Source organism: Rhinolophus sinicus, chromosome 10 (genome assembly GCF_057876585.1).
Source record: "Rhinolophus sinicus isolate RSI-liver-muscle chromosome 10, RSI-T2T, whole genome shotgun sequence".
NCBI classification, from domain to species: Eukaryota; Metazoa; Chordata; class Mammalia; order Chiroptera; family Rhinolophidae; genus Rhinolophus; species Rhinolophus sinicus.
Window position 1 is genome coordinate 14125492 of NC_142510.1, and position 25446 is coordinate 14150937.

The window sequence follows — 25446 nt, forward strand, 5'->3', positions numbered from 1 at the left end:
TACAAACCATGAACCCTGAAAGTGGCCGGGCAGAAAAGGGCTGAGGTCCAGTCTCCATAACACCAACCACCAAGCTTACAAGTCGGAGGAACCATTGAGGGAGGCTAGGAGGGGTGCTGGGAGGGGGATGGGGAGCCCAGAGGAGGGAACGAAGAGGGTGAGCTCTGAGAAGCATCTGCTGACTTTAGTGACAAAGAGATCCTTAGTGCCACCCTGCAGAAGCCTTTCTGACAGAGGGCATGAGGACACAGGCTGGGCTGGGGCCAGAGGAGGAGTGAGGCCATGAGAAGCATTTCTGTGATGCTCACCTTATAACCTTTTGGGGCAGGGGCTGGGGGCCGGGGCTCCTAGAGCCAGCCACTGCTCCCCATTTTTCAAATTTGAGTTCCTTATTGATACTTTTGTTAATCCTTGTGAACTTTTTATTTTAAATTTAATAACTGAGATGTTATGTACTGTCATGCAAAGGGGCACAGAGACACCATCTGTGCCACACAGTGCAGACATAATAGGGTTTATTGGGGGAAACTAGCAGCAGAGCAGGAGCAGGGAAGTACAGAACGGCCCCTCTAAGATGTCGCTGTCTGCAGAGGGGGCCAGCTTCCAGAAGAGGGATCTGCCCCATGCATTTTATTCTGTGACAGTGACGGGGCAAGGGACATCTCTTTGGCTCTGGAATTGTGAAGTAGACTTAGGAGGGGAACACTTCTGGAGTTCAGTGGCTGAGTGGCAGTGGGGCCACCCAAGGCGACAGCAGTTTTCAAATTCATGTCCATTTTGGCGTTCTCAGTCTGAGCAACACAAAGCATCCATCTTCTAAGGTGAAGGGAGAGTATACCAGCCCTTCAACGTGAATGTCCAGGACGGAAGAAGTCTGTGTCTTCCTGCGATCCTTCTGGCACCACACCCCAACTTCTGGGCACCTAGAACCCAGCCGAGATGATGGCTGGGGGACGTGGGACTAGGGAAGTCACTGGCCCTGCAGAGGCCCTACTATGGAGGCTGCAGAGCAGGCAGACGGTGCAGGCTCTGCAGGCAGCAATGGCTGCACTCTGCTTCTCAGTGGGCACCTCAGCCTTGTGTGAGTTTCCCCTTCCTCTGGGGACTGAGCCAAATGCCATTTTCCAACAACGTGGCGCTGACATCTGTGGAGTATGTGGCTTCGCGATGGCAGCTGTTGATGCAAAGGGGATGCGGACACACACACCAGCTCTACACGATGAGATACAAAACAAGGTTTATTGGGGGAAATGGATAGCAGAGGGCCAGGAGGGTGCATCTGAGGTGTCACTGTCCTACAGCTAGATGGCAGGCTCCATGGCCAGCTTGCCAGGAGAGAGGGGAGCGCTGACATGTACGCTGACATGTACGCTTCCTCTACAATTATAGGCTGGGGGCAAGGAGCCTTGAGGTTGGTCGAGGACGAGGCCGTGTTAGCAGGCAGCAGCCTGTGGAGTTCCTGGGGCCCATGAGCCTGCTTTTCCTGGACCTGCCAGACCAGACTGGAGAAAGGAACGCGCCTCCACTGCCATCCGGGTCTCCCTCTCCTCCTGCATCAGATGAATGCGGGTGACCTAGGACATGGCTGGCCTCAGCCAGGTAGTCTGCCCAGCGCTGGCTTCCTGCAGACGTCTGGGCTGGCTCCCACTGCCAGGAACGACACCTGCCGTGGGGATGCTGGACACTGGGTTTAATTTAATTAGGAAAACAGTGAAGGAAAGAAAGTCCGATAGACTGTGTAGTGGGGCCTCTGGTTTGGCCTGCTCTGTTACTATGAGGGATGGCCATGCCCCAGCAGCTGGTGGCCAAGGGGCACAAAGGTCCATCTGGCACCTGTCCAGACAACACCTAGGCAGCTGGAGCTATGAAGCTCAGCTCAGCTCCAAGAAGAAAGAACTTCCCTAAACATGCCCTGGCCAAAGCAGGGCCACACCCAACCGGAAAGTCCTTGGCAAAGTCGAGTGCTCTGAAAACAGATGGGTGTTTGTGGCTTTGGGCGGGGGGCAGAGCAGGGAAGAGTGACTTTGTCAAAAGATGCTTCTTCAGATCTTTCGGAGGTCAGGCCTTCCCCACATCACGCACACCTGTAAGCTGCCAGGTCTCTGCAAGACGCCAGCTCCCAGCGCTTTTCTTTGCCTACACGAAGATACCATCAGCGAAGATACCATCAGAGTATTCTTCCTGGGAGGCCTCTTGAGGAAGTGTGAAGGTCATCGATGCTTTGAAAGAGTGAAAGAGAGCTTCTGTCCAGCAACAGCTAACAGGTGGGAGATGCTGGGATCCTGCGTGGACAGAAAGCATCCATGACGCTGGCGACACATGCAATTCCTCTGCTGGAGTCGGGGAGGAGATTGGCCTCACTGGGACTCACCGTCAGGTTTTACGGTATCTTTGACCTTCCTGATTACAAAGAAACACATATTCATTATAAAAATCCAAACATAGTGGAAATAGATAACATAGAAAGTTAAGGATTCCTATAATCCTTTCCTCTAGAGAAAACCATCAACCAGATCATTTTTATACACACACACTCGTATACATACACCTTATCAACTCCTTTAACACATGAGATTGCTCCATTGCCATATAATTTGGGAATTCCCAGCTTTCTATATCAGCATGTCCTGGGAGGAAACACCAACACTCCTGAGAAGTCCCATCTCCTGCTCCAGAAGTCGCCGGGCCTGTTCAAGATTCTTTGTCAAGAAACACAGAGTTTTCCTGTATTACTGTGATGGGTTTAGAACATGTTTGCAAATTTGAGCCTAATTCCTCTCCTAGGGTGTTGGCTGGTAGGGTGTTGGCTGGATGTGGTGACTAGCTTCTAAGGAACAGAGTAAAGCAGGAGTGAAGGGGTGTGACAACAGACATAAAGTCAATGTGGCTTCCTTTCTTCTCTGTTTATTTTTAACAGCTGTATTGACCTGTAATTCACAAACCATACGGTTCAGCCATGTAAAGTGCAAAATTTGATGGTTTTAGTGTAGTATATTCACAGAGTTGTGCATCCATCACCACAATCACTTTTAGAACATTTTCACTAACCCCAAAGTCCTCTCCCTCCTCATATTTTTGGGAAGAGTCTGTAAAGGACTGGTGTTAATTCTTTTTTAAATGTTTGTTAGAAGTTACCAATGAAGTCATTCCTCTGGGCCTGCGCTTTTTGTGGGAAGTTTTAAAATTCCTAATTCAATCTCTTGTTATAGGTCTGTTCAGATTTTCTATTTCTCCTTGAATCAGTTTTGGTAGCTTATCTTTCTAGGAATTTTTTTCATTTCATTGAAGTTATCTAATTTGTTGGCATGCTGTTATTCCTAGTATTCCCTTATAATCCTTTTTTTCCTGTGAGGTAGGTAGTAATGTCTCCTCTTCTGTTCTTGATTATAATAATTTGAGTCTTCTTTACCTTTAAAAAATGTTTTTGGGTCAATCTAACTAAAGGTTTGTCCATTTTGTTGATCCTTTCAAAGAACCAACCTTTGCTTTTGTTAATTTTCTCTTCTCTATTAATTTTTAATCTTTACCTTTTCCTTCCTTCTACTTGCTTTAGTTTACTTTTTTCTTTTTTAGTGTCTTAACATGTATATTTAAGTTATTGATTTGAGATCTTTCTCCCTTTTTAATGTAAGTATTTACAGCTATACATGTCCCTCTAAGCACTGGTTGGCTGCACCCCATAAGTTTTGGCATGCTGCATCTCCATTTTGTTCATTTCAATGTGTTTTCTAATTTCCCTTGGGATTTCTTCTTTGAGTCATTTAGGAGAGTGTTGTTTAATTTTTACATGTTTGTGAGTTTCCCAAATTTCTTTCTGTTACTGATTTCTGGTTTCATTCTACTGTGGTCAGATAATACACTTTGTATAATTTTAATCCTTTTATATTTATGGAGTTGTTTTATGGCCTAAATATGATTGACCCTGGAGAATGTTCCACGTGTGCTTGAGAAGAATATGGAATCTGCTGTTGTTGGCAATTTTTTTGCTCTGCTCTCTCTCTCGGATGACTCGTCTGGGGGAAGATAGCTATCATGTCTGAGGACACTCAAGCAGCCCTAAGGAGGGGTCCATGTGGTGAGGAACTGAGTCCTCCAGCCCACAGCCTTGTGAGTGAATGGGCTATTTTGGAAGTAGTTTCTCCAGCCCCACTCAAGCCTTCAGAGGACTGCAACCCCGACTGACATCTTTTCTTCAACCTTAGGAGGGACCCTGAGCCAGAACCACGCTGCCCAACCACTCCTGAAATCTTGACCCACTGAAACTGTGGGAGACAGTAAATATTTGTCCTTTTAAGCCACTAAGTTTTGGGGTAATTTGTGACACAGCATTAGATAACTAATACAATTAATTACCCATTAATCTGCTGGCTTTCAGGAGAACAAGTCTTGAAGCACAGTTGAACTTTAGGCACAAGTTTGATCTTTTCTGAGGGAAAAAAAATTGAAAACATGGATTAATAATTCTTTTCTTGTGGAAACTTCTAGAGCCAATGGTACACACCTTGTAATGATGACCTCAAGGCCTTAAGGATAAAGAAAACCAGGTAGAATGATGTTGATTTGGGGAGTCATTGGGAAGCCCCAAACTATCTGTGCCTGGCAAAATAAGCGTCAGTCTGCAGCCCTTGTGATCAAACTGGGAATCAACCAGGTATCAAAGATGCTCCACCCTTTATCACATCAAAGGCATCCAACAACTTCCACTTCCTATTTAAGCCAAACAATGGCTTTCTCAAGGAAATATTTTTTTGTTTTAGGCAGAAATCAAGTTTCTTCTGGTTGTTTTATACAGGTTGGATTAATTTCTGTACTTTAGAAGATGTGGCCTTTAACATTTGCATGAATTGGTATGAGACACACAATGCTTTCTAAAGACTGGTTTTATATTCTGTTTATGTGATGGGAACCCGCTTCAGGTTAATAGTTAATTATTTGCAAAACTTTACATGCGTGTGTGCGTGTTCATATGCACACACATCGGTACATTCTTCTGGCTGGTCTATATTGTTCATCAGACTTTCAAAAGAGATGACAATCCATAGTAAATTAAGACCTCTTGAAATAAAAGAGAAAATGGTAGTTTGTTTTTAAGGATGGGACAAATTTAGGTGGGTTTTCAGGAGAAGGAGAAGGAGCCAGTAGAGAGGATAGAAGACTCTGGAGAGGCAGAAAGGCCAGGGCACAAAGCTCCCCAGATGGTGCTTGTCCCCCGAGGTGCCTGAACCTTGGGCTGGCTGAGACCATGATCCCACAGCTCTTTTGTACCCCACCGCTGCCTCCCGTCCCAGTCTGTACCTGCGTCCTCCTGCTGGGTTGTGCTGGGGAGCCGCTCCCGCTGCCTCAGGGCCTCCAGGCTGGCCAGGTCGGGCAGGTGGCAGTGGCCACGCATCACGGTCACCTGCTGGCCCTGGGTGATGGCCCGGCTGCGGCAGCCCAGTCGGCCCTGGTCGCGGCACATCCAGTACACCTTCTCTCCGGCAGCCTTCTCCTTTCTGTAGAGGAAGGACTCATACACCAGGAACCTCCCCCCGAGGGAAGTTCTCAGGAACTCCAGAGGCTGGAGGGTTCCTGGAAGGAACGCAAAGCTGTGAGTGGAGTGCGTGGGCCAGGCCCTGGAAGCAGAGGATGGAGCCTGGGCGCCAGCGATAGAGACTGTTTTCTTTGTCCCACTCGCCTGCAACAGCCAGGACACTGTGATCCCTTCCCCACTGAAGATTCACTCTGGTCCTTGCCCTCCACCCCTGCCTGTGCTACAGGGCCCTGGGGACTAAAGCCCAAGTCACCAGCCCAGGGCCCACAGCTCTAATACCCTCGAGTGAAGAATGGCTGTCTCTAAGGTCTCTGGTGCTGCCCAGGGAGGCTAGCCCTGCAGCTACCTAAACCCCAAGTTTCCTGCAGGCCTCTCCTGACTTGGTAGGGACTCCAAACTTGCTGGCAAGTGCCCTGGGGCAGGGGCTGGGCTGGGGCATTCTGGGAGGCCTATGGCTGGTCTGGACCTTTTGCACCAGGGGATTCCCAGCTCCCTGTCCACCCTCCCTGTGGCCAGCTGGCAACCAATCAACTGTCTCTCTTGAGACTTTTAAGAACCTTAACTGGAAAGTCATGCAATGTTGGGTTTGGGGTGGCCATAGAGAACTGGGTGGGTGGGGCGGGGATGGAGAGGAGACAGAGAAAAACAGACATGAAAGAGACCCAGAGAGGAAACACGGAGGGTTCCCAAGTTCCAGGCACACTGCCCCATAAATGGGTACTGAGCACTTCCTGCAGCTGCCGATAATGCCACCCCAGTCACCACCCCTTTTTCTCCAGCATTCTGAGTGGGTTTCTCCTGCTGATAGCCCATCCCAGACTGGGACGAGTGCCATGGGTGTCCTTAGTGAGCTCTGCCCTCAGGGAGCTCACAGCCCAGGTGGATAGACTGATGTGCAAGGCTGGACCCCACTGGACATGGGCCATGGATGGAAGGTCCCAGCAGGCAGCTCGCAGCCTGTGTTCAGGGGTGGGCCTAGGGGGTTGCCAGGCCAGCAGGGAGACCAGGGCCCAGCGCCTGCCCACACCTGAGCCTTCCCTCTGGGCCTGGCTGGGGAACTGCTCGCGCTGCCTCAGGGCCTCCAGGCCCCCAAGGTCGGGTGGGTGGCAGTGTCTACGCATCACCATCACCCGCTGGCCCTGGGTGATGGCCCGGCTGCGGCAGCCCATGCGGGCCTGGTCCCGGCACGTCCAGTACACCTTCTCGCCAGCGGCCTTCTCCCGCCTGTAGAGGAAGGACTCGTGCACCAGGAAGCTGCCTCCCAGAGGGGTCCTCAGGAACTCAGGGCCTCCTGGGGAGAAACAGGGGAGGCGGTTAGGAGTGGGAGAGCCTGGAGTGGAAGCCTTGGAGCAGAACGGTGAGGTGGGTAGGGGCCCTGTTCTCACAGCCAGAGCAGCATGGCTCCTGGATTGAATCCCATGGCCCTCACCTCATGCGGAACCCACCCCCTTACAGCAAGATGGCCCTGGAGCCCAGGACACAGATCCCCCAGCCCCAAAGCCAGCCTAGCCTCAGCTCCTCAGGGCTCCTTTCCTGAGTCTGGAGGGAAGGGAGGCGGGGGACTTGTGAGTTAGAGGCCCCTGAAGGAGGAGGGCTGTTCCTCCACTTCATGGCGCCTTCATGAAGGTGGCGTCTTTGCTACATCCACTTGCTTATCCCAGGTGCCTGCAACGGGACGCACACAGGCGGCCACGTGTCCCTCTTGAGATGGGGAAATAAGTGACAGCTCCTCTGGGGGACAAGCAATCGGGAGTGAAATGGGTGTTGTGTTCGGTGCCTTGTGTGCAGCGAGCAATGGGCTATAGAAGTGTAGACACCCCTGGCAGCTGGGCTGAGTGGGGATTTGACCCGAGGGCAGCAGGAGGAGGCAAGCAGTGGTGTGGGCCATGTCTTGGACTTGTTGAGAGGGAAGTGGCTGCAGCTTTCTGCCCAGAGGACCCCCTTCTCTCCATCCAGGCACAAGGACCACACAGAGGAGCTGGAGACAGACTGAGGCGTCTGTTGGCGCAGCAGAAGCCACGGGCGTGAGAAAACCCTGAAGAGCGTGGGGATCAGGTGGGGGCATCTGGCTGTAGAATCTACCTCGGTGACCTTGGGCCATGTTTCTGCTTCTCCTGAACCCAATGAAATGAAAATGTCCCCTGAGGAATGATGAAGGTACAGAGCACCAGGCCAGAGATTTGGAGAGGAGCGGAGAGGAGAGGTCAGCCCGCAGAGATGCTGACAGAATGGTAGAGGCTGGGATGGGGGAGGACACGTGGTCACAGACTCTGCAAACCAGCCTATAGGGGAAGCCATTGGGAACAGTGGAGTCCAGTGGCCGAGTCTGGGAGGCCGCAGGTCCCTCTGAAGGTGGGGTCTAGGGCAGCCCTCCACAGGGGGCCTGCGTGTGGGTTGTTTGTATGAAGAGCAATGAGAGAAGGATGTCTGCACCTGGGGGAGGAAGAGTCTTCAGGGAGGGGGAAGAGGAAGTGGAAATCTTCATCTGGAACGTGCTACCTGCTCCTTTTCCCTGCTCAAGTCCCAGAATGCCGGCAGCCAGGCTCATACCACTCTGGGAGGTTCCCGTGGGCACTGACCAGCCCAGGTACTGAGACATGGCCCTAAAACTCCAAGCCAAGACCCATCGGGTGCGTAGGATCAGTCTTCAGAAAGCTAGAGGTCATTCAAGAACAGACCCGACAACCATGGAAGGGATTTACAACCTGGAGCTCCACAAACAGCCAGGCTCTCCATCAAGACACCTTCAGACACGTGTGGTCTCCATGGTGTGGCCTCCAGGGACTCTTGCTCGGGGAGTGACGAGAGGAGGGACTTTGCAAGATAAGGGGGTAAAACAAGCAAGAGAAACAGAGCCCAGAGACATGGGTTCCAGCCAGGGGATCCTGGGGAGACGCGGAAGCGGGTCGGAGCAAAGCCTGGAGCTATCTGCAGCTGCGCTGACCCGATGTGTGACGAAGAGAAGTGGGCACACAGAACACCAGGCCAACAAATAAAGTGGTTGCTGGACTGCCCAGAAAACAAAGAGCTGTGTGAGTAAGAAACAATTGCAGTGTATTCCCAGCTCAGCCATGAGCAGATTTATGTAATAAAACCAAAAAAAACTGCAGTAACTGCACAGAGAATGGGGACGGCGGGTAACAGCTGAAGCTTTACTTTCTCGATCATTGGAAGTCAACAAGAGATTAAAGAACCAGTTGGTAGAGGTAGAAGCACGTTTTAAGAAATAGGGCAGCAGATACCCAAAGAAACAAGGGAAGGAGCTCAGAGTGGTTATTTGGGGTGGGAGTTGGGGGTGGGGATGGGGTGGAGCTTCCGTATGCCTTGTAGCTTTGTCTTCATGTACACAGAAGTTACATGGAAATGGAATAAAAAGAATCAGAAGGAAATAAAATCAGAGATCTCAAGTTTGAGAGAATTTTGGGCCAAAAAGACTAAGGTGACTCAGATCACTCAGTAAATGATAGGACTGGGACCCCGGAAGGAGAGGCAGGTGTCTCGTGGACATGAACGAAGAGCTGGGTAAGTAGAAAAGCCTGGGCCGAAGCTGTTCTTCTGAGCAAGATGATCACAGGATCATTTACCTGATTGTGACCTTGAGAGTCCAAACAGGTCCTGTGGGGCTCACCAAGCGGACAAAGAGGAAAAGAGAGGGGCTGTGACCCTCCTCTAGGGACGATAAATATTTACGGAGAAGAGCTGGAGGAGAGAAGTAGCTCACTGATCACATGAAAACATCACCCTCCGTCCTTCAAGCACTTGGTCTGTAGGACGTGCTTGTTACTAGGCACTGTGTTATCCACTCACACATACAAATGAGAAACTTGCCATGTCCAATTCGCTTCCTTTATGAACCTATAAATTCTTAAGAAAAAGAAGGGAGGAGGAGGAGGAGGAAAGGGAGCCTGGGTTGATCGTGTGCTGCAGAGATTTTGGGTCAGCTCGGGCTGGTGTGAGCAGGAGGGTGAGGACCACCTGAGTGAGCAGGAGCGACCAGCCATCCAGAGTCCGGTCAGGGAATGTGGTGAGGTGGGTGAGAGGAGGCAAGGGAAGGGAAGAGTGAGAGGAGAGGGCTGTAACTCCTCCCAGAGTGTTCCCAGTAAGGAAGGGGAGGGTGCTTGCTGGGGGACATGGGGTCAAGAGGGAAAGGCTGGCTGGCTGGGTCTCCAGGCCTACTCGTCTGTCCTACCTGAACTCTCCCTCTGGGTCGATCCAGGGCGTTTCTCCCGCTGCCTCAGGGCCTCCAGGCCCCCAAGATCGGGTGGGTGGCAGTGGCCACGCATCACGGTCACCCGATGGCCCTGGGTGATGGCCCGGCTGCGGCAGCCCATGCGGGCCTGGTCCCGGCACGTCCAGTACACCTTCTCGCCAGCGGCCTTCTCCCGCCTGTAGAGGAAGGACTCGTGCACCAGGAAGCTGCCTCCCAGAGGGGTCCTCAGGAACTCAGGGCCTCCTGGGGAGAAACGGGCCAGGCCTAATGCCACCCCCTCCGTCCTCCCAGGCCCTCAGGAAGTGAGACTTGAGGCCCCTTCCCCACTTGGTTTCCCTCTGGTCAGTGGGTATGGAAGACTTACCCAGGTCCGCATCCTGGTCCTCGGTGGGGGACCTCTGCAGGGCCTGGGGCTTTGCGCGTTTTCTGGGCCGGGGCCTGGTGAGAGTCAGGGTACCTGGCCCTCTGCGGTAGAGCAGGCTGTCCACACCTTGGAGCAGCTTGTCCACTTGGCCCCCGGGGCCACCCGGCCTGGCCTTCAGTGTCGCCATGGCCTTCTCCTGCTGCCGCCGAGCCTGTAGGGCCTCCATGTCGGGTGGGTGGCAGTGGCCACGCATCACGGTCACCCGCTCGCCTTGCGTGATGGCTCGGCTGCGGCAGCCGTGCAGCACATGGTCCCGGCACGTCCAGTACACCTTGTCCCCCACAGCCTTTTCCCGTTTGTACAGGAACGACTCATGTACCAGGAAGCTGCCCCCATAGCAGGTCCTCAGGAACTCCAGGGAAGGGCGCTGTCCTGGAGGAGGAATCGGGCAGTCACGCTGGCCGAGGGGAGGCCAGGCACTGTGACTACTGGTAGTAGAACACGTGGCCAGGCGTGCACAGTCCAAATGCATCCTACTGACCTTCCCCGCCCCCCACCAAGAGACCCAAGGGGCACGTGTGGTTCCTCGCCTGGCGGTCAGTGAGGAGGCCACGTCCAAGGTCACACACCTGGAAGGGCCGAGCTGGCTCTGACTCCACAGACTACGTGCTCAGTCACTCCTGGCCATACTTTTTCATAGAGTTTGTTTGAAAATTTTATCTAATTTTTGAGTAATATGTGCATATGCCATAAAATACAAGTGGTACCAAAAGATACACAGTGTAAAACAAGTTCCTCTCCCTCGTCCCGTCCCACTGGCTGCCTTAAACCCTTGAGTCCTTGAATCCTTTCCAGGTCCGAAGGCACTCAGCCTTTGGGACCAGGCCCACCTCCCAGTTACTGGTAATAAAAAACTGCACGAAGATTCCAGCTACTAGTTACTCAGTGCCACTGCACTGCGCCAGGGCTGAGCACTTCCCACGAGTCAAATGCCGAATTCCCTGACACCTAGGCTATCGCCCATCTTAGGATAAAGCTCCTGAAACCCCAGAAGTTCAGCAAATGTTCTGAGGTTACCCAACTCCATGAGGTAGGACTGGAACTTGAACCTGGGACCCAAAGCTCAAGACTCTCCCACCAGGCTGACCTTCCCAAACTTCATGGGTTATCAGAATCACACGGAGCCAGTTCAAATTCATGTTTCTGGACCCCACACCAGAACCTGTGGCATCGGAAAATTCCAGAAGAACCCAGAACCCCTGGTTCAGTGGTTCTAGTTCTAGCCCATGGGCTTAATGATTGCTGGGACATGCTGATATTTTTAAAAGTCATTTTGACTTGGAGCACATTTAAAAAACCATGTGGGACCCTCCATTTCTATAATATTTGGGCACAGGACAGGGCCTGCCCGCCCCAGGGTGGAGCTGGGGTGGGAGGCACTCACCAATGCCCAGTGTCGGGCGTTTCTTCGGAGGCAAGCTCAGCAGCGCCAGTGTTCGCAGTCCCTCATCCTCCTCTGGGGCGGGCTTGCTCAGCACCAGCCCAGGGGCAGGCTCCGGCTCCTCAGGGCACAGCCACGGACCCAACCCCTCGAGTGGCTCCTCCACCAGGCCTCCAGGGCCTGCGGGACCCCCCAAGCCTTCCGGCAGGGCTGGGCTGGGCAGCTTCTGTCGCTGGCGCCGGGCCTCCAGGCCCTCCTCATCAGGCGGATGGCAGTGGTCCCGCATCACCGTGGCCCGTGGGCCTCGGGTGATGGCCCGGCCCCGGCAGCCCAGCTCGGTGTGCTGTCGGCACTTCCAGTACACCTTGTCCCCCACAGCCTTCTCCTGCTTGTACAGGAAGGACTCAAGTACCAGCAGGCGGCCCCCGAATGGGGTCCTCAGGAACTCCAGGGGCTTGGGGGCTGCTGAGGGCAAGGAGAGGGCCGAGTTAGCTGACATGGAGCAAACTTGTGGCCAGGGACATAGACGGGAGCGATGGGGGGTGGACACAGATGAGGATCATCACATCAGCCTAGGACAAGGTCAAATTAGAGACGAGGCTTGGCTCAGTACACAGATGGAAGAGCCAAGGTCACCCCGCTGGAAAGAGGGATGCACAGGGGCCAAAGCATGAGCATGCAGGGCCAGGGGTAGCAGGCCTGGAACTCACCTGTGTCTGGCTTGCCGCGTCTCTGCTCAGGGGCCTGGGGTCTTTGCTGGACTGTCCCTCCCTGCTCCTCCGCCGGCAGGATCTGGAGGGTCCTGGCCAGGGTGTCAGGGCCAGATAGCTCCAGGGACATGACACAGTGCATTCCTTTGGGTCGGCAGCCCAACCCATCCCCATTCTCGGTGGAGGCCGTTAGCAGGACCAGATTGGAGAATTCCTTGGGTTTCATGGGGGCTATGGGGACAACATCTGTGCCCGTCTCAGGGGACTCAGAGGACGGCTCCTGGCCGGCCTTCACGTTCTCGCCCTCCTGCTCACTCGGCTCAGGCAGGGGCATTTCGGGACCAATGGCCTGTCCCGAAGGCCACACTCAGCCCCCAGCGGATGGATTTCTCTTCCTCCTCCCTGGCAACGAACCTGGCAGTCCAGGGCTCTGTCCTGAGGGAGGAGGCAAAACCTCATCAGTGGAGAAGCCCTAGGGCCTGAGGCTTAGGAGAATGGATCTGGGGTACAGGTCGGGTAGATGGGGCACCAGGCTGGGCAAAGACCTGAACGGAGCTGGAGAACGCTGGGCCTGTGCTTCTGCTTCTGTTCAGCCAATTCCTCTCTTGGCAGCCTTGGGTACATTACCTGTCCCCCATCCAAACCTCACTTTCCTTGGATGCAAAATGTGCCAAATATAGGGTTCTCGGGGGGCTGTTGGAGGACTAAGGTACTGATAACTGTGGGTTACTATGAATCGAAGCCCCTGGGTGCTGAATACAGGGCCAAGGGTTTCACAGGTTTTTCCATTAAACTTCCAGCCCCATGTTATGAAAATTTATCATTCTTATTGTCCCAATTTACAGATGAGGACACAGATACACCACGAAGCAGCAGAGCTGGGAGTCCAGTCCCGGTGGGACCAGAGCCCATCCCCACATGGCACGTGGTGTACCTGGTCCAGGATAATAGTCACTGGTGCTCCTGAGGACCAAGCATCTGAGACAGGCACTGGGGACAGGAGCTGAGGTCACTGACTCTCTCAGAATACCCTGTGTCCTTCATCCTGACACCGCAGACCACAGAAGGGAAGGCTGGCCCTGGGAGGTGGGATTCTGGATTCACACCTAGACCCAGCCCCCATCCCAGAGGCCACCAACCCCCATGCCTCAGCTCTCAGGAGATGCCCGGGCCCCATGAAGACAGTGACGTTGTGCCTGAGCTGCTCCTGGCACTGCCTCAGCTGGGCCGGGACAGGGCCATGGAGGAGTCTGGAGAATCCTCAGTCACTGAGGGCTTTCTGGCTCCTGGCATGGAGAGGCAGAAAGGCCGGACTATGGGGGCCAGATCTGGAGACATGGGTCCAGGGGTATCCGTGTGGGGTGGTCTTTGTTAGGCCAGGAGCAGAAACCGCCTTAGGTCTGGAGAAACTGCCTGGAATGTGCTGAATAGAAACCATCTTATCTTAGAAGCCAACCTGTCTTGCTCCCTGCTTCCTTGTACCTGCTGGCTTGTATTTTTTGCACAGGAGTCCGTGATCAACAGACCTGAACATTCCCGGACAACGGCACGGGAACCAGGATATGGAGCAAGAGGACACAGCCACACCCCAACACCCTCAGTTGCAATGAACAGTGCAACGAAAAGCCCCTGAAGCGTGGAAGAGGAGCGGCCTTGTATACCGCCCCCCCCCCCCACCCTTTACAACTCCATACCCCTCTTTCTCAGAGAGGTTTTGGTCTTTTCTAACCTGACCTCCTGCTGCTCAAATACACCAAATAAATTCTAATACACCAGTTTTGGTCTCCCACGACTCATTCCTGTGGCCACGCCTAACAGTCTTTCTGTCTTCTTGGGGGACTGAGTGGTGGGTGGTGTCGTGCAGGGCGGCCTGCGGGGTCTCTGGTCCCGCTCCCCACATAAGAACGCAGGATATGGTGAGGCAAAAAAGGAACACCCACGGAGCCATAGGTAGGGGAGTCATTACCACTATAGTCTCACTGGAGGCTGGATTCACACAACGTGCGACCTGCTCTCTGCTTTTCTGCCAACCGACCGACTCGACTCTCGACTCCCCAACGTAGCCGTGGCAGTTATATTAGTGGCCAATGGCTCAAAGGTTACAGCTGATGGCCAACTAGCCACAGCTGACGGCCATCTACTACCCGAGCCAGCACCTTTCCACGTGAGGCCGAGAGCCTGGAAACTGCTCTCTGGGGCTCTGTCCCCACAGGTGGATTGTGGGGTCTTTCCCACAGTAATAGCCCAGAGACAAGACTGGCGGCCTCCTCTCACATTTCAGTGTCCCCACTGTGAGCTGTCACCCCATCCCCAGTTCTGCAGTTCCACTTCCTCCTGGTTCCCTATTCCCACTCCTAAGCTCCCTGGTGTGGGGCCCATATTCAGCTCCCCAATGCCTGGTCAGCCCAAGTGTGGGCTCCAGGGTCCCCGCGTGGCCGACACCGTCCCCCACTACACGCTCGCGTCGGGCAGCAGTAAGGCCACTTCCTGAGAGGAGAGACCCAAGGAAATCCGCTAGGTAGCGGGACATCTGGTTGGGAGCCTGGGCCTGTCCTCCCGCGTCCTTGTCCCGGTCCAGTTCCCAGACAAGCCAATCCCTGCTCTTCCCGTGCGGTCCTTCCCAGTCTTGCCCATTCTGTCCCACAGGGTGACGTGGCGGGGCGGGGACCTGGGGGACATGGGGACCGGTAGCAGCAAGACACGCCGCTGGAGCCTCTCGGGACAGAGCGGCTCTGGGCAGGAAAGAGTTACGGCTGAGCCCCACCCCCACTCCTCTCGCTGATTAGCTCCAGGGCACATCCCTCCGCCTGCAGCCCGCCCCTCTGGCTCGCAGGCTCCGCAGGCTCCGCGGTCCCAGGATGAAAGAAAGCGGCGGGTCCCAGGCCCCGCGTCCTTCCCACGCTCCCCAAGCTGTCCACACTCCTTCCTTCCCTGCGGCTTTCACCGAAAGGGCAGAGAACCCGGACCCCCCTTCCACACAAAGCCTTTCACACAACTCAGGCCACCCAAAGCGGTGCGGTCACTGTCTAACCAGCATGCACTTTCCTACAGGACAGTCGGTCCCCACCACGCAGCTGGACAGAAGTGGAGGCTGCAGGGACCCCCACACACCAACCGCCTCGGCCTCAGACTGTCTGACGCCGAAGCCCGGCCTCCTCCAGGCCAGCGGGGTTCGGCATGACCAACCATGACCAGCGGGGGTCAGCATGGCAAAGAACCCCCCACGTTCCCGTGGAACTGTACTTGGAGTCATGGGTCCCCAAGTCGGGAGACATTGCAATCCTCTCAACTAAAACTGCTGTTTAAATTCAAGACCCATGTGCCTCAAAGGATACGGAAAAAGTTCCAGTTCCACAAAAGACGAACTATGACTGACCACCCACTATCTGTGGAAGGGCCTGGGTATTGCAATGGACTAGAATTTGGATTAGATTGACAGTTCCCTTCTCAATTATTAAAAGGCCTTAAAGTACAGATTGTTTAATGACCACAAATCTCCATAAAGTATGCAGCAGGCCCCTTTGCACTGTGGTCTTGAATCTAGACTGGCCTCCAGCCCAGACCGGTCACTTGCTATGTGACTTGAGTCTGGCAGAAACACACTATGGGGATTTGGAAGTCCTTGCCCTCAGGGGACATGGTCCTGAGACTGCCAGAGAAGGAAGCTGTGTGAGAGGCCACATGCAGGGGACAGAGGCACTGCCAGGCATGGAGGAAAGCCATCTCGCACTTTCCAGCCCAGCAGACCCTCCAGCTGTGTGTAGCCACATGAAGCCCAAGGAAACCAGCAGAGGGACAGCCCCACGGAACCCTGATCAATGATACACTACAGTTATTTTAAGCCAGTAAAATCCCGGACCATTTGTTATGCAGCAGCAGCAACTGCTATTCTTGGCAAGTGACTGAACTTTGGCATTTTGGCTTTTTGATGGACGGAATAATACTCATGGCTGTGAAATAGCCGACATCAAAGTACTTTTGAACTCCAGGTGTCATGTTACACAAATGTTAAATCCCTCGGATTATCATGTTTAAAAGGCTGGTAATCCAGTGAGGGAAACAAAAATATTAAGTATAAAGGATAGAAAATGAGAATTATGTTTAAAAAGTCTGTAATATGAAATAAGCCAGTCGCAAAAGGGCAAATGCTGTATGATTCCACTTATATGATGTACCTAGAGTGATCAAATTCATAGAGACAGAAAGTCAAATGGTGGTTGCCAGGCACCGGGGGAAAGGGGGCAGGAAGTTGTGTAATGGGTACAGCGTGTCAGTTTGGGATGATGAAAAAATGGATGGTGGTGATGGTTGCACAACAATGTGAATGTATTTAATGCCACTGAACTGTACACTTAGAAATGATTAAAGTTGTACATTTTTGTGTATATTTTACCACACACGCAAAAAAGAAATCTGTAACAAACTATATGTAGTAATACCCCATTTACCTAACATCAGCGATGAAGGAGGTTCTCCAAAAAAATGCAGATTTCTTTCTTTCTTTCTTTTTTAAGGAGGACGCAGCTCACAGTGGCCCATGCGGGGATCAAACCGGCAATCTTGGTGTCACTAGCACCACACTCCAACCAACAGAGCTAACCGCCCCCCCCCCCAAAGAAAAAGCAGATTTCTGATTAACTAAAGTTATCTCTCCATGATTCAGAATTCTACAATTTTTATCTGTTTCACAATTTACCCATTGGAGATAAATCTCTTCATAAACTCTTAATCTGTCTGGATAAAGAGGGCATACATATTTTATCCTAATTTGGAAAATGAAGTGTCTCCATCCATTTCTCTTCGCATATCTCTTTTTCCCAAGGGGGGCCCTTTCTCCACCATTCATGTCCTGCTCTCTCTGGTCACCAAACCTCACTGAATGTGCTGGTTCTTTGCATTTAGACCAGCAAGGTTCTTAGGTCTCCTGTATCCTAAAACAAAACCTACCAACAACCCCTCCTTCAACTTTGCAAGAACAGCCCACATCCCCTCTTTCTCACCCTGGCCTTCTGGCAGCTTTCCCTCAACTCTGCAGACACCACTCTCCTCTTTGGGTCCATAAACCAAGCTCTCCCTCTGCAACACCTGCTCAGGCTTGTATGTGGTCCATACAATGGAATTTATTCAGCAAAAGAAAGGAATGAAGTTCTGACACACGCTACAATGTGGATACCTTGAAAACTCGATGCTCCATGAAAGAAGCCAGTATGTATGATTCATTCATATGAAACGTCCAGAACAGACAAATCCATTGAGACAGAAAACACATTAGTGGCTGCACGGGACTGGGGGGAAGGAGATTAGTGGGTGACGCTAAGGAGTGTGAGGGTTCTTTTTGGGGTAATAATGAAAACGTAAAATTGATTGTGGTGATGGTTGCACAACTCTGTGAATACACTAAAAACATTGAGCTATACACTTTAGATGGGGGAATTGTATGGTATGTAAATCTATTTCACTAAAGATGTTTTAAAAAGTCCTTATAGGTATGACTCAGGTCCCCAGGGTCACTTGGATGAAAACCAGTTTTCTACACCATAAGCAGGCTTCTCACTCCTGGGCTTGGTTTCCTCATCAAAGGAGAGGGGTGCAGTGAATTATATATTGAGATATTTTGTAAGTTGCTAATGTTATATTGTAAAAACTACACAGAAAACATTTTTTAAATGTTAAGAACAAAATACTAATAAATCATCCATAATCCTGTCACTGGAATGCACAGCTATTTCCATTCTTATAGTTGTGCCTTTAACGTACTTTATTTTCTGTTGCACACACATTGTGTTCGATATGTTGTTTGCAATTTATTCCACGTTAGAGTGGGAAGCCCCACCTGCAGACCAGATAGAGCCCCTGTTAAGGACCAAAGCATTACATAATGCAGGCCCATAAGAGTTACGAAAACAAACATCTAAGTCCTCAGCAGCAATACTCTAGAAGGCCACAAGAGGGCGATGTTGCTCCTTAAAGTAAACAGGGCATGTTTGGTAAAAATTAAATACACTGCACAATGTTTCCAAAACAAGAATTTGGGAATTTGAACGTGTCACAAAAATAATTCAATAAGAATTCCAAAAATTCAGCAAAGACTATCTTTTCTAAGCTAAGGCTTTTTTGTTTATTTTTTAAAAAGACCAAAGTATTACTTGGACACATCTAGCCCTCAATACACTTTCCTTTTCTTTCTCTTCTTGATTCTGGTCATATTTATTATTTATTGACTAATTTTATTTTATGTATTTGTGACGTAAAAAAATCCTTAAATAACTAGGAAGAAATATCTCAAAATGTTCAAAGTATAGTGATTGTTCAAAGTTAAGTATAGTGATTAATTTTTTTCCTTACATTTCTGTTGCTTTTTTCAAAATTGTTTACAATGTGCATAAACTCTTTTTACAGTGGGGAAATATTAAATGCTCTAAAGATATAAGCTGTATCTCCTTGCTTGGTATTTTTTTCTTTAATTCAGTAACTCTCAGAAAAAGCAGGGAACATTTCTATGTGATATGATGTCATATAAGAACATAAAGAGTAATATAAACGAAATAACAGAGAAATGAACAAAAATCAAGTATAACATATTAAAGTCCCTGTTGTGGGACTTGCATAGCCTCAAAGATATTTCCTCTAAGATGTTTATTAATTACAAAGGGAAAGACAGTAACTTGACAGTGGAGAAAGCCCGCAGACACCCCCTTAAATGATCAAGGTCAACTTTACCAGTAAAAAGACACCAACTCCATGATCTCCTTGATAAGAGGCACTGAGAAGGACACAACGTTATTTGTGATATTCCTGCCCAAAATGTGCACCCCCATTCTAATATAAACCACATGAAGGGACACTCTACAAAGCAACTGACCAGGACACTTCAAAACTGTCAAGGTCATTGAGGACAAGGAAAGGCTGAGGTCCTGTCACAGACTAGAGGAGACTAAGGAGACATGACAAATAAGTGCAACGTGGGATCCCGGAATAGAAAAAAGGATGCTGGGAAACGCTGGTGAAATATGAGTAAGGTCAGTAGTTTAGGTTAATAGTATTGAACCGATATCGATTTCCTGGATTTGATCGCTGTACGTTAGGGAAGATGTAGACATTCGGGGAGACTGGGTATGTGGGAATTCTTTGTACTATTTTTGCAATTTTTAAAAATCAACTAAAAAGAAAAGGTTTTTGAAAACCCAAGTTTCAAACTTTTATACACAATGGAAGTTGACAGAGAATAGTGACTCAGAGACCTCTTGGGTTGAAGGTGGGGGGAGAGAGAGAAAACGAACCATGCTGTTTGTTCTCCAGCTGGGACATGAGCTGGGAACAAACATCCTATGACATCAGCCCATACCTCCCACACCATAACCCAACAATTTCCCTTCCAAGTGTCATCATCACCATCCCTGCTCTTCTTCTGGGGAAACTGAGGCTCAGCGTCTAAAGTGAGTGGTCCAGGACTGCATAGCTACAGAGAACCAGGACTTGAACCCAGGCCCAGCTGGTCCAGAGCTAATGGGGTGCCTCCCTCTGCCCTGAGCAGCTGAGGCTTAAAGTGAGAAATGCCAGTTACAGAAAAAAACTGAGGCAGAGCTGCAGCCAGGCCTTCAGAGTAACTTGTCACCTGCATTAATGTGTCCCTATGAACCAGCTATTTCTGTAGTTTATCATAGTGGCTTCCAGCTGATCTGGCCAGTGTGGGGCACCATGGGAGACTAGAGGGTGGAGGAAGGAAGATGTCCCCATAGTTGCCTGCCTGGCGAGGCCCCACCGGTGCTGTCGGCTCCAGCTATGCCGTCTCCCGCCTGCTGCCCTGGATCCCCAGCGTGGCTGTGGTGGCAGCATCTGTCCACTGCTAATCTCTGGGGTACTCACATTTCGTGTTCGGCTTCTCAGTTCTTCCACCACCGGGGAGAGCAATGAAATACCCAGCTGAAATCTTATAGTGCTTTCTGTCAAGTGATACGTCCTTCAAGAGTCTAAAGGACTGTGATTTACCAAAGAGCAGCTATGTGCCCGGGACTCCTCTAAGGACTCTGCGTGCGTTATTTCATTTTACCTTCCAAATAGCCTCATCAGTTAGAGTCTACCGTTCTTTCATGTTACAGAGCAGGAACATAAGGCTTCATCTTAGGTCCCCGAGACCAAAAGCCAGGTCAATAAAAGACCGTGTTAGCATTCAAACTTCCTGAGTCCGCCTTCAGGGCCTAAACTCTGAAAATAAGTTAAAACAGTTCAGTGGGTTAAGACTGGTGATTCTCAGTCAGGGTGATTTGTCCCCCAGGCAACATTGTGCAACGTCTGAAGACATTCTTGGTTGTCACAGCTGGGGGGTGGGGCACGGGTAGGGGCCAAAGAAGCTGCTCAACATCCCACAGTGCCCAGGGCAGCCTCTCCACGCCTCCATGCCACCCTTCCCCTCCCCCCCCCCCAGGATCTGGTTTAAAATGCCAACAGTGCAAAGGTTGAGAAACCCTGCTTAAGACCGGTGTTTAAAAAATGAAATAGAGGGGCAGCCAGTTGGCTCAGTTGGTTAGAGGGCAGTGCTCATAACACCAACGTCACTGGTTGGATTCCCACACAGGCCAGCGAGCTGCGCCCTCTGCAACTAGAATGAAGGCAATCAGCTGCCGCTGAGCTCCCGGGTGGTCAGATGGCTCAGATGGTTGGAGTGCATTCTCTCAACCATAAGGCTGCCGGTTCGACTCCTGCAAAGAATGGTGGGCTATGCCCTCTGCAACTAACAACGGCAACTGGACCTGGAGCTGAGCTGCGCCCTAAACAACTAGATTGAAAGGACAACAACTCGACTTGGAAAAGTCCCAAAAGTACACACTGTTCCCCAATAAAAGTCCTGTTCCCCTTCTCCAATAAAAAAATCTTAAAATATATATATATATATATCTTTAAAAAAGAAAGAAAACAATGACTCCACAAGTAGATTGAAAACAATGACTTGACTTGGAGCTGATGGGTCCTGGAAAAACACAATATTCCTCAATAAAAAACTTTTTAAAAAAATTAATAAAATAGAAAGAGTACCTCTAAGAGGTTAATTATATAGTTTTCACAAAATTTTTATTTCAACAATTTCTATAATTCTGATCTCCTTAAGAATTACCCTGTGGCATGTGACAAAAACGCAGGTGTCTGGATTTCCCACCCAAAATTCTGGAGAGGGATTCAAGAATATGGATTTTTGACAAGTACCCCATGAGGCTCTGGTGCTGGTAGACCATGGACTGTGCTTTGAGAAACACTGGAATACATGCCCTTGAGAAACAGGTGGCCCGCAGCTAAGTGACCAATTGAGGAGGGATCTCCGATTTTCTTTGTGCCAGGCACCACATGAAGTGTTTCACATCCGTTGTCTCATTTAAATCTGTCACATTGTATAGGTTCCCTTGTTAAAGGGTTAAATAAAATCATTACCATGTGTTTATTTTGTATCAGTGGGAGAATCATGATTTCATCTTTTTTGGTAAAGATCCTATAATAATTTAGTAAGTTTCAGACACCTTGGGTGATTTTGGAGACCTCAAAAAGAGAGGAAGTTGCCCAAATTTATTAGTACTGGTGAAATGTGGTGGAGACAGCTACCTGGCGATGGCTTCTGTACCTCAAGAGAGCAAATTCTAGACTTTTAAAAATCCAGTCTGATTCCTTACAAAGACTTCTAGGAAAGCAAACTCAAGAGGGCTTATGTGGTGAATTAACACACTTGCTGCACCTAAGAAAATGATCAGGCCAAATCTAATGAGACCAGCCTTATTTTGTGATAAAAAACATCTTTCATTGAGATTATGAGACTGTAAGGAAAATTTGTTCTTCAATGGAAAACTGCATTGTCTAGAATACACTGTTCCAGGTTATATGATTCTAGCCTTTTGTTGCCTTTGAGCTATTTTTACAACTCTGTGTACTGTAGAGAATAATGAGAACTAAGAACTGAGAACAATGCAAAATAATCTAGTCTACGGACAATAAATTCTCTCTCTCCAGGTAAATAAATATAGACATGTAAACGATTCTCCCCACAGTGGAAGAAGCCAGTTTTGCCTCCATCTGCACATTCATTTTAATATTCCTGATTTTATCACCTGGAAGGGTGTATTCTAGACAATGCAGTTGTCTAGTGTATTCTAGACAATGCAGTCTTCTAGAATATTCTTTGTGTTCTCTTGTAAACTGGTTGAAGATCTTATTGGTTCCTTGATTAATAAGTTGAGTAAAAGCTTTCACCTGTGTTCATTTTATATTTGCATGAAAGAGTTTTATTTCCTTTGTTTTGGTTTAAGGCTCTGCTTTTCAAATTGCTCTGATCATTGGTTCTATCGTCTTTGGGTTCTAGCAATTTAAAAAAATTACATAGCCTATACCAATCTGCACTGCATGCAAAAGGGAGCATCACCATATGAAACTTTTATTTGTTATACACATGTATATTTATTCTAGGTAGATTTAAATTTTTTACTTTGAATGGTCATTGTTTTAAGGTAAATACTTGGGCCCTAATGTGTTTATTTTGTAACATTCAATTTTTACTCAATAAAGACTTATTGAGTATCTGGAGTGTTTTTAAGTCAGGCAGATGTAAACGGAAAGTTCAAGAGATTCACAGTTTAGGGTTCATTGCTCTCTTAGCCTCTCTCCCCTTCCCCCAAAATTGAGGTACAGAGCAATTTGAGGGCAGCACTCAGATTGCCTGCTGATAGTACTGTCCTGCTGGTGGTCACAAAGGGCTCAGTGTAAACCCAACACCCAACAGATACACAATATCATGAACGTTAGGTGTCTCTCAGACACCCTGGGTCCAAGCCCTCAGCGGTAAGGTCTTGAAAGGCAGAGCCTGGCTTGGCAGCTGATGGCGGATTAACAGAATTACCTTCACACACGAGAGCAACAACCACCATCGTCAGCTGCCAACGCCTGGGTCCTCAGAGCTGGCTTGCTGGGTGGGAGACCTGGGGCAAAACCCATCACCTCTCTGGGCTGGTTTCACCTGTGAAACAGGAAAAGCAGCAAATGAGATACCGTATGTGAAATTCTTCTATAAACTGTAAATCATCACACAAGAACAAGGAATTTTTTGTCCAGGCCCCAACAGGGGTCCTAAGTAGTGTAAGGGGAGGAGGGAAGGTCCTGATATTTAACAAAGCTCCTGGATTATCCCAAATGCTGTCTCCCGATCTTCCCCCATTACTGAGTTATGTGGGTTAGAGGTGCACACTGACTGGCCCGTGAACCCCCCTATGACGCACAGCCTCTGAGTGTGCATACAGGCAATTATTCCCGGGAGAGCTTGAAGGTAATAAAGATTAAGAACTGCCATTCTAAAGCAGGGCTTCTCAGCCTCAGCACCTCTGTCTGGCTCATTGCACCAGATAATTTTTGTTGTGGGGGCTGTCCTGGGCAATGATGTTTAACAGCATCTGTGACCTCTGCCTGCTAGATTCCAGGAGCACCCCCAGGTCCTGACAACCAACTTTGTGAATGTCCCCTGAGAACCACTGCTCTAAAACAACTTAAGAGATACAGAGGCTCCAGAAAGGGAGATTCCAGCCAATGGCACTCCCGGCCCCCAAACCCCCACCAGAATCTTACCTATTTTTACTCCCCCCTTACGAGGACTAATGTGTTCTCGACTCTCATTCTCTCTACACCTCATCCGGCCATCTTCTACGCTTTCCACTGCACATTACCTCAGAGTTTCAGCCCCACTGCCACCTTAATGCTTTTCCCCTCTAGCTTCAGTTTTCCAATTCTCCCTACGTAGTGCAGTGCTGAGTGTTAATCTTCCTCAAGTTCAACTTGAATCATGTCTCTCTCCAGTAAAAATCATCTCCATCTGCGTCCACAATCTAGCCCTCACCTCACACACTATCTCTTCCCCCAGGCTAACTAGGGGCTTATCGGAAGAGGAACACGAGGAACCTGATTGAATCAAACCAGAAAATTCAAATCAAGTTCTGGAAATGGTTTTGGCCCTGAAATGCAGAAATGTGGAAACAATAAAAATATACCCTTTTGAAGGTTACACGTGATTCTCTGATAATTGGAGCTCAGCATCCTCCAAAGGCAAGGAGTTAAAGGAAGAGAAAGACTGACGGTTAAAGCAAGTGTTTCGAACTATGGTCACACCCATTAGCTCCTGAAATCAATTTCACGGGTTAGCAGTAGTCTTTTGGAGTGGAAAGAATAGACTAGAATAGACTAGAAGAATAGAAGTAGAGTACAAGTAAGTCGGGATGCACCATGTGAGGTTAAGGTAATATTTCCCTTTAAACTTATCTTTCAGTAATCTATATCTACAGGCACAGGGTTTGCATGTAATACATATTTCTCAGGGTAAGTTGAAAAAAACAAGTTTGAAAGTCACAGCGGGCAATCTACATAATCAGAAGTAATAGGAGGGGTGTAACAACAGCAAAAAGTGCAAGGTCACTGGAACCTCCGGAGCCGCAAAGATGGGACCAGGCTGGGGTGGGTGAGAGGGTGGGGGCAATACGCGATGGGGCAGACACCGCCAGGGGTGACGGGCTAATGTGGGGCTCCCTGGGGTGTTAGGGTTCAGTCCCACCGTTGGGTGGATTGAGGGAAGGAGGGGCCAAGAGAAAGGAGGCGAATCCCGAGTGAAAGACAAGGAGGCGGCCTGAGCACCGTGACGCAGAGCTCGGGGACAACCCTCCCCCTAGCTTCAGCAGCCCTTGGGACCCCCGGAAGAGCCTGGCCGGGGGTGCGCCCAAGCCATGGACCCGCGACCCCACCCGACCCGCTGGGGCGCGTCCTCACCGGGCACCGGCCGGGCGGCGACGGCAGCGGGGCCCTCCCTCTCCGGCGACCGAGAGGCGGCAGATCCTTTGGCCTCCGCCGCTACAGCCACAGGCATCAACCTGGCGACCCAGGCCCCTCAGGCCACCGCAACCCGGACTCCCGTTCCCCGCCCCCACTTGCACTCTCGGGAACAAGCCCGTGCCCGTGCGCGCTGTCCCGAAGGGTTGTCGCGAGCGCGCGCCATTCCACCGGGGAGCACGCCTCTGGGAACGCCTAAGCGGGCTCCTGGTGAGCATGCGCAGCAGAGCCCACTTTTGGGGGGAACTCCGCTTCTCCGGGTCTTCCCAGCGCTGTGCCCAGCTGGCGACCCAACCAATCGGCGTGGGAGGCGGGGCTAGGGCTCGCAAAAGACACCCGGAAAGCCCA

General features: G+C 50.3%; 1 protein-coding gene across 6 annotated transcripts; it reads right to left on the reverse strand.

Annotated features, from left to right (window-relative positions):
- Positions 1-1220: 1220 nt before the first annotated feature.
- On the reverse strand, positions 1221-25330 carry FLYWCH1 (FLYWCH-type zinc finger 1). Of its 6 annotated transcripts, none has more exons than XM_074323169.2 (11): positions 25039-25330; positions 23132-23248; positions 12256-12690; positions 11549-12117; positions 10105-10536; positions 9720-9983; positions 6558-6821; positions 5296-5568; positions 4354-4426; positions 2372-2400; positions 1221-2282 (listed from the first exon to the last, which is right to left on the reverse strand). In XM_074323169.2, exons 4-11 carry the CDS (start codon positions 12042-12044, stop codon positions 2137-2139), a joined length of 1977 nt encoding a protein of 658 aa, XP_074179270.2. In that variant the 5' UTR covers positions 12045-12117; positions 12256-12690; positions 23132-23248; positions 25039-25330; the 3' UTR covers positions 1221-2136. The 6 variants fall into 6 exon arrangements, with proteins under 6 accessions (XP_074179270.2, XP_074179266.2, XP_074179263.2 ...); XM_074323165.2 differs by having other exon boundaries at positions 11549-12010; positions 25039-25285; XM_088801323.1 differs by having other exon boundaries at positions 1991-2282; positions 11549-12007; positions 25039-25175.
- Positions 25331-25446: the final 116 nt, after the last annotated feature.

Coding starts and splice junctions, on each gene's coding strand:
- FLYWCH1 (XM_074323165.2), bottom strand. CDS start 12,589: ATGCCCCTGCCTGAGCCGAGTGAGCAGGAGGGCGAGAACGTGAAGGCC. Junction 12,011..12,255: donor ACGCGGCAAGCCAGACACAG/GTGAGTTCCAGG, acceptor CCTTGCCCTCAG/CAGCCCCCAAGCCCCTGGAG. Junction 4,427..5,295: donor AACCCAGCAGGAGGACGCAG/GTACAGACTGGG, acceptor TTTTTCCCTCAG/AAAAGATCAAACTTGTGCCT.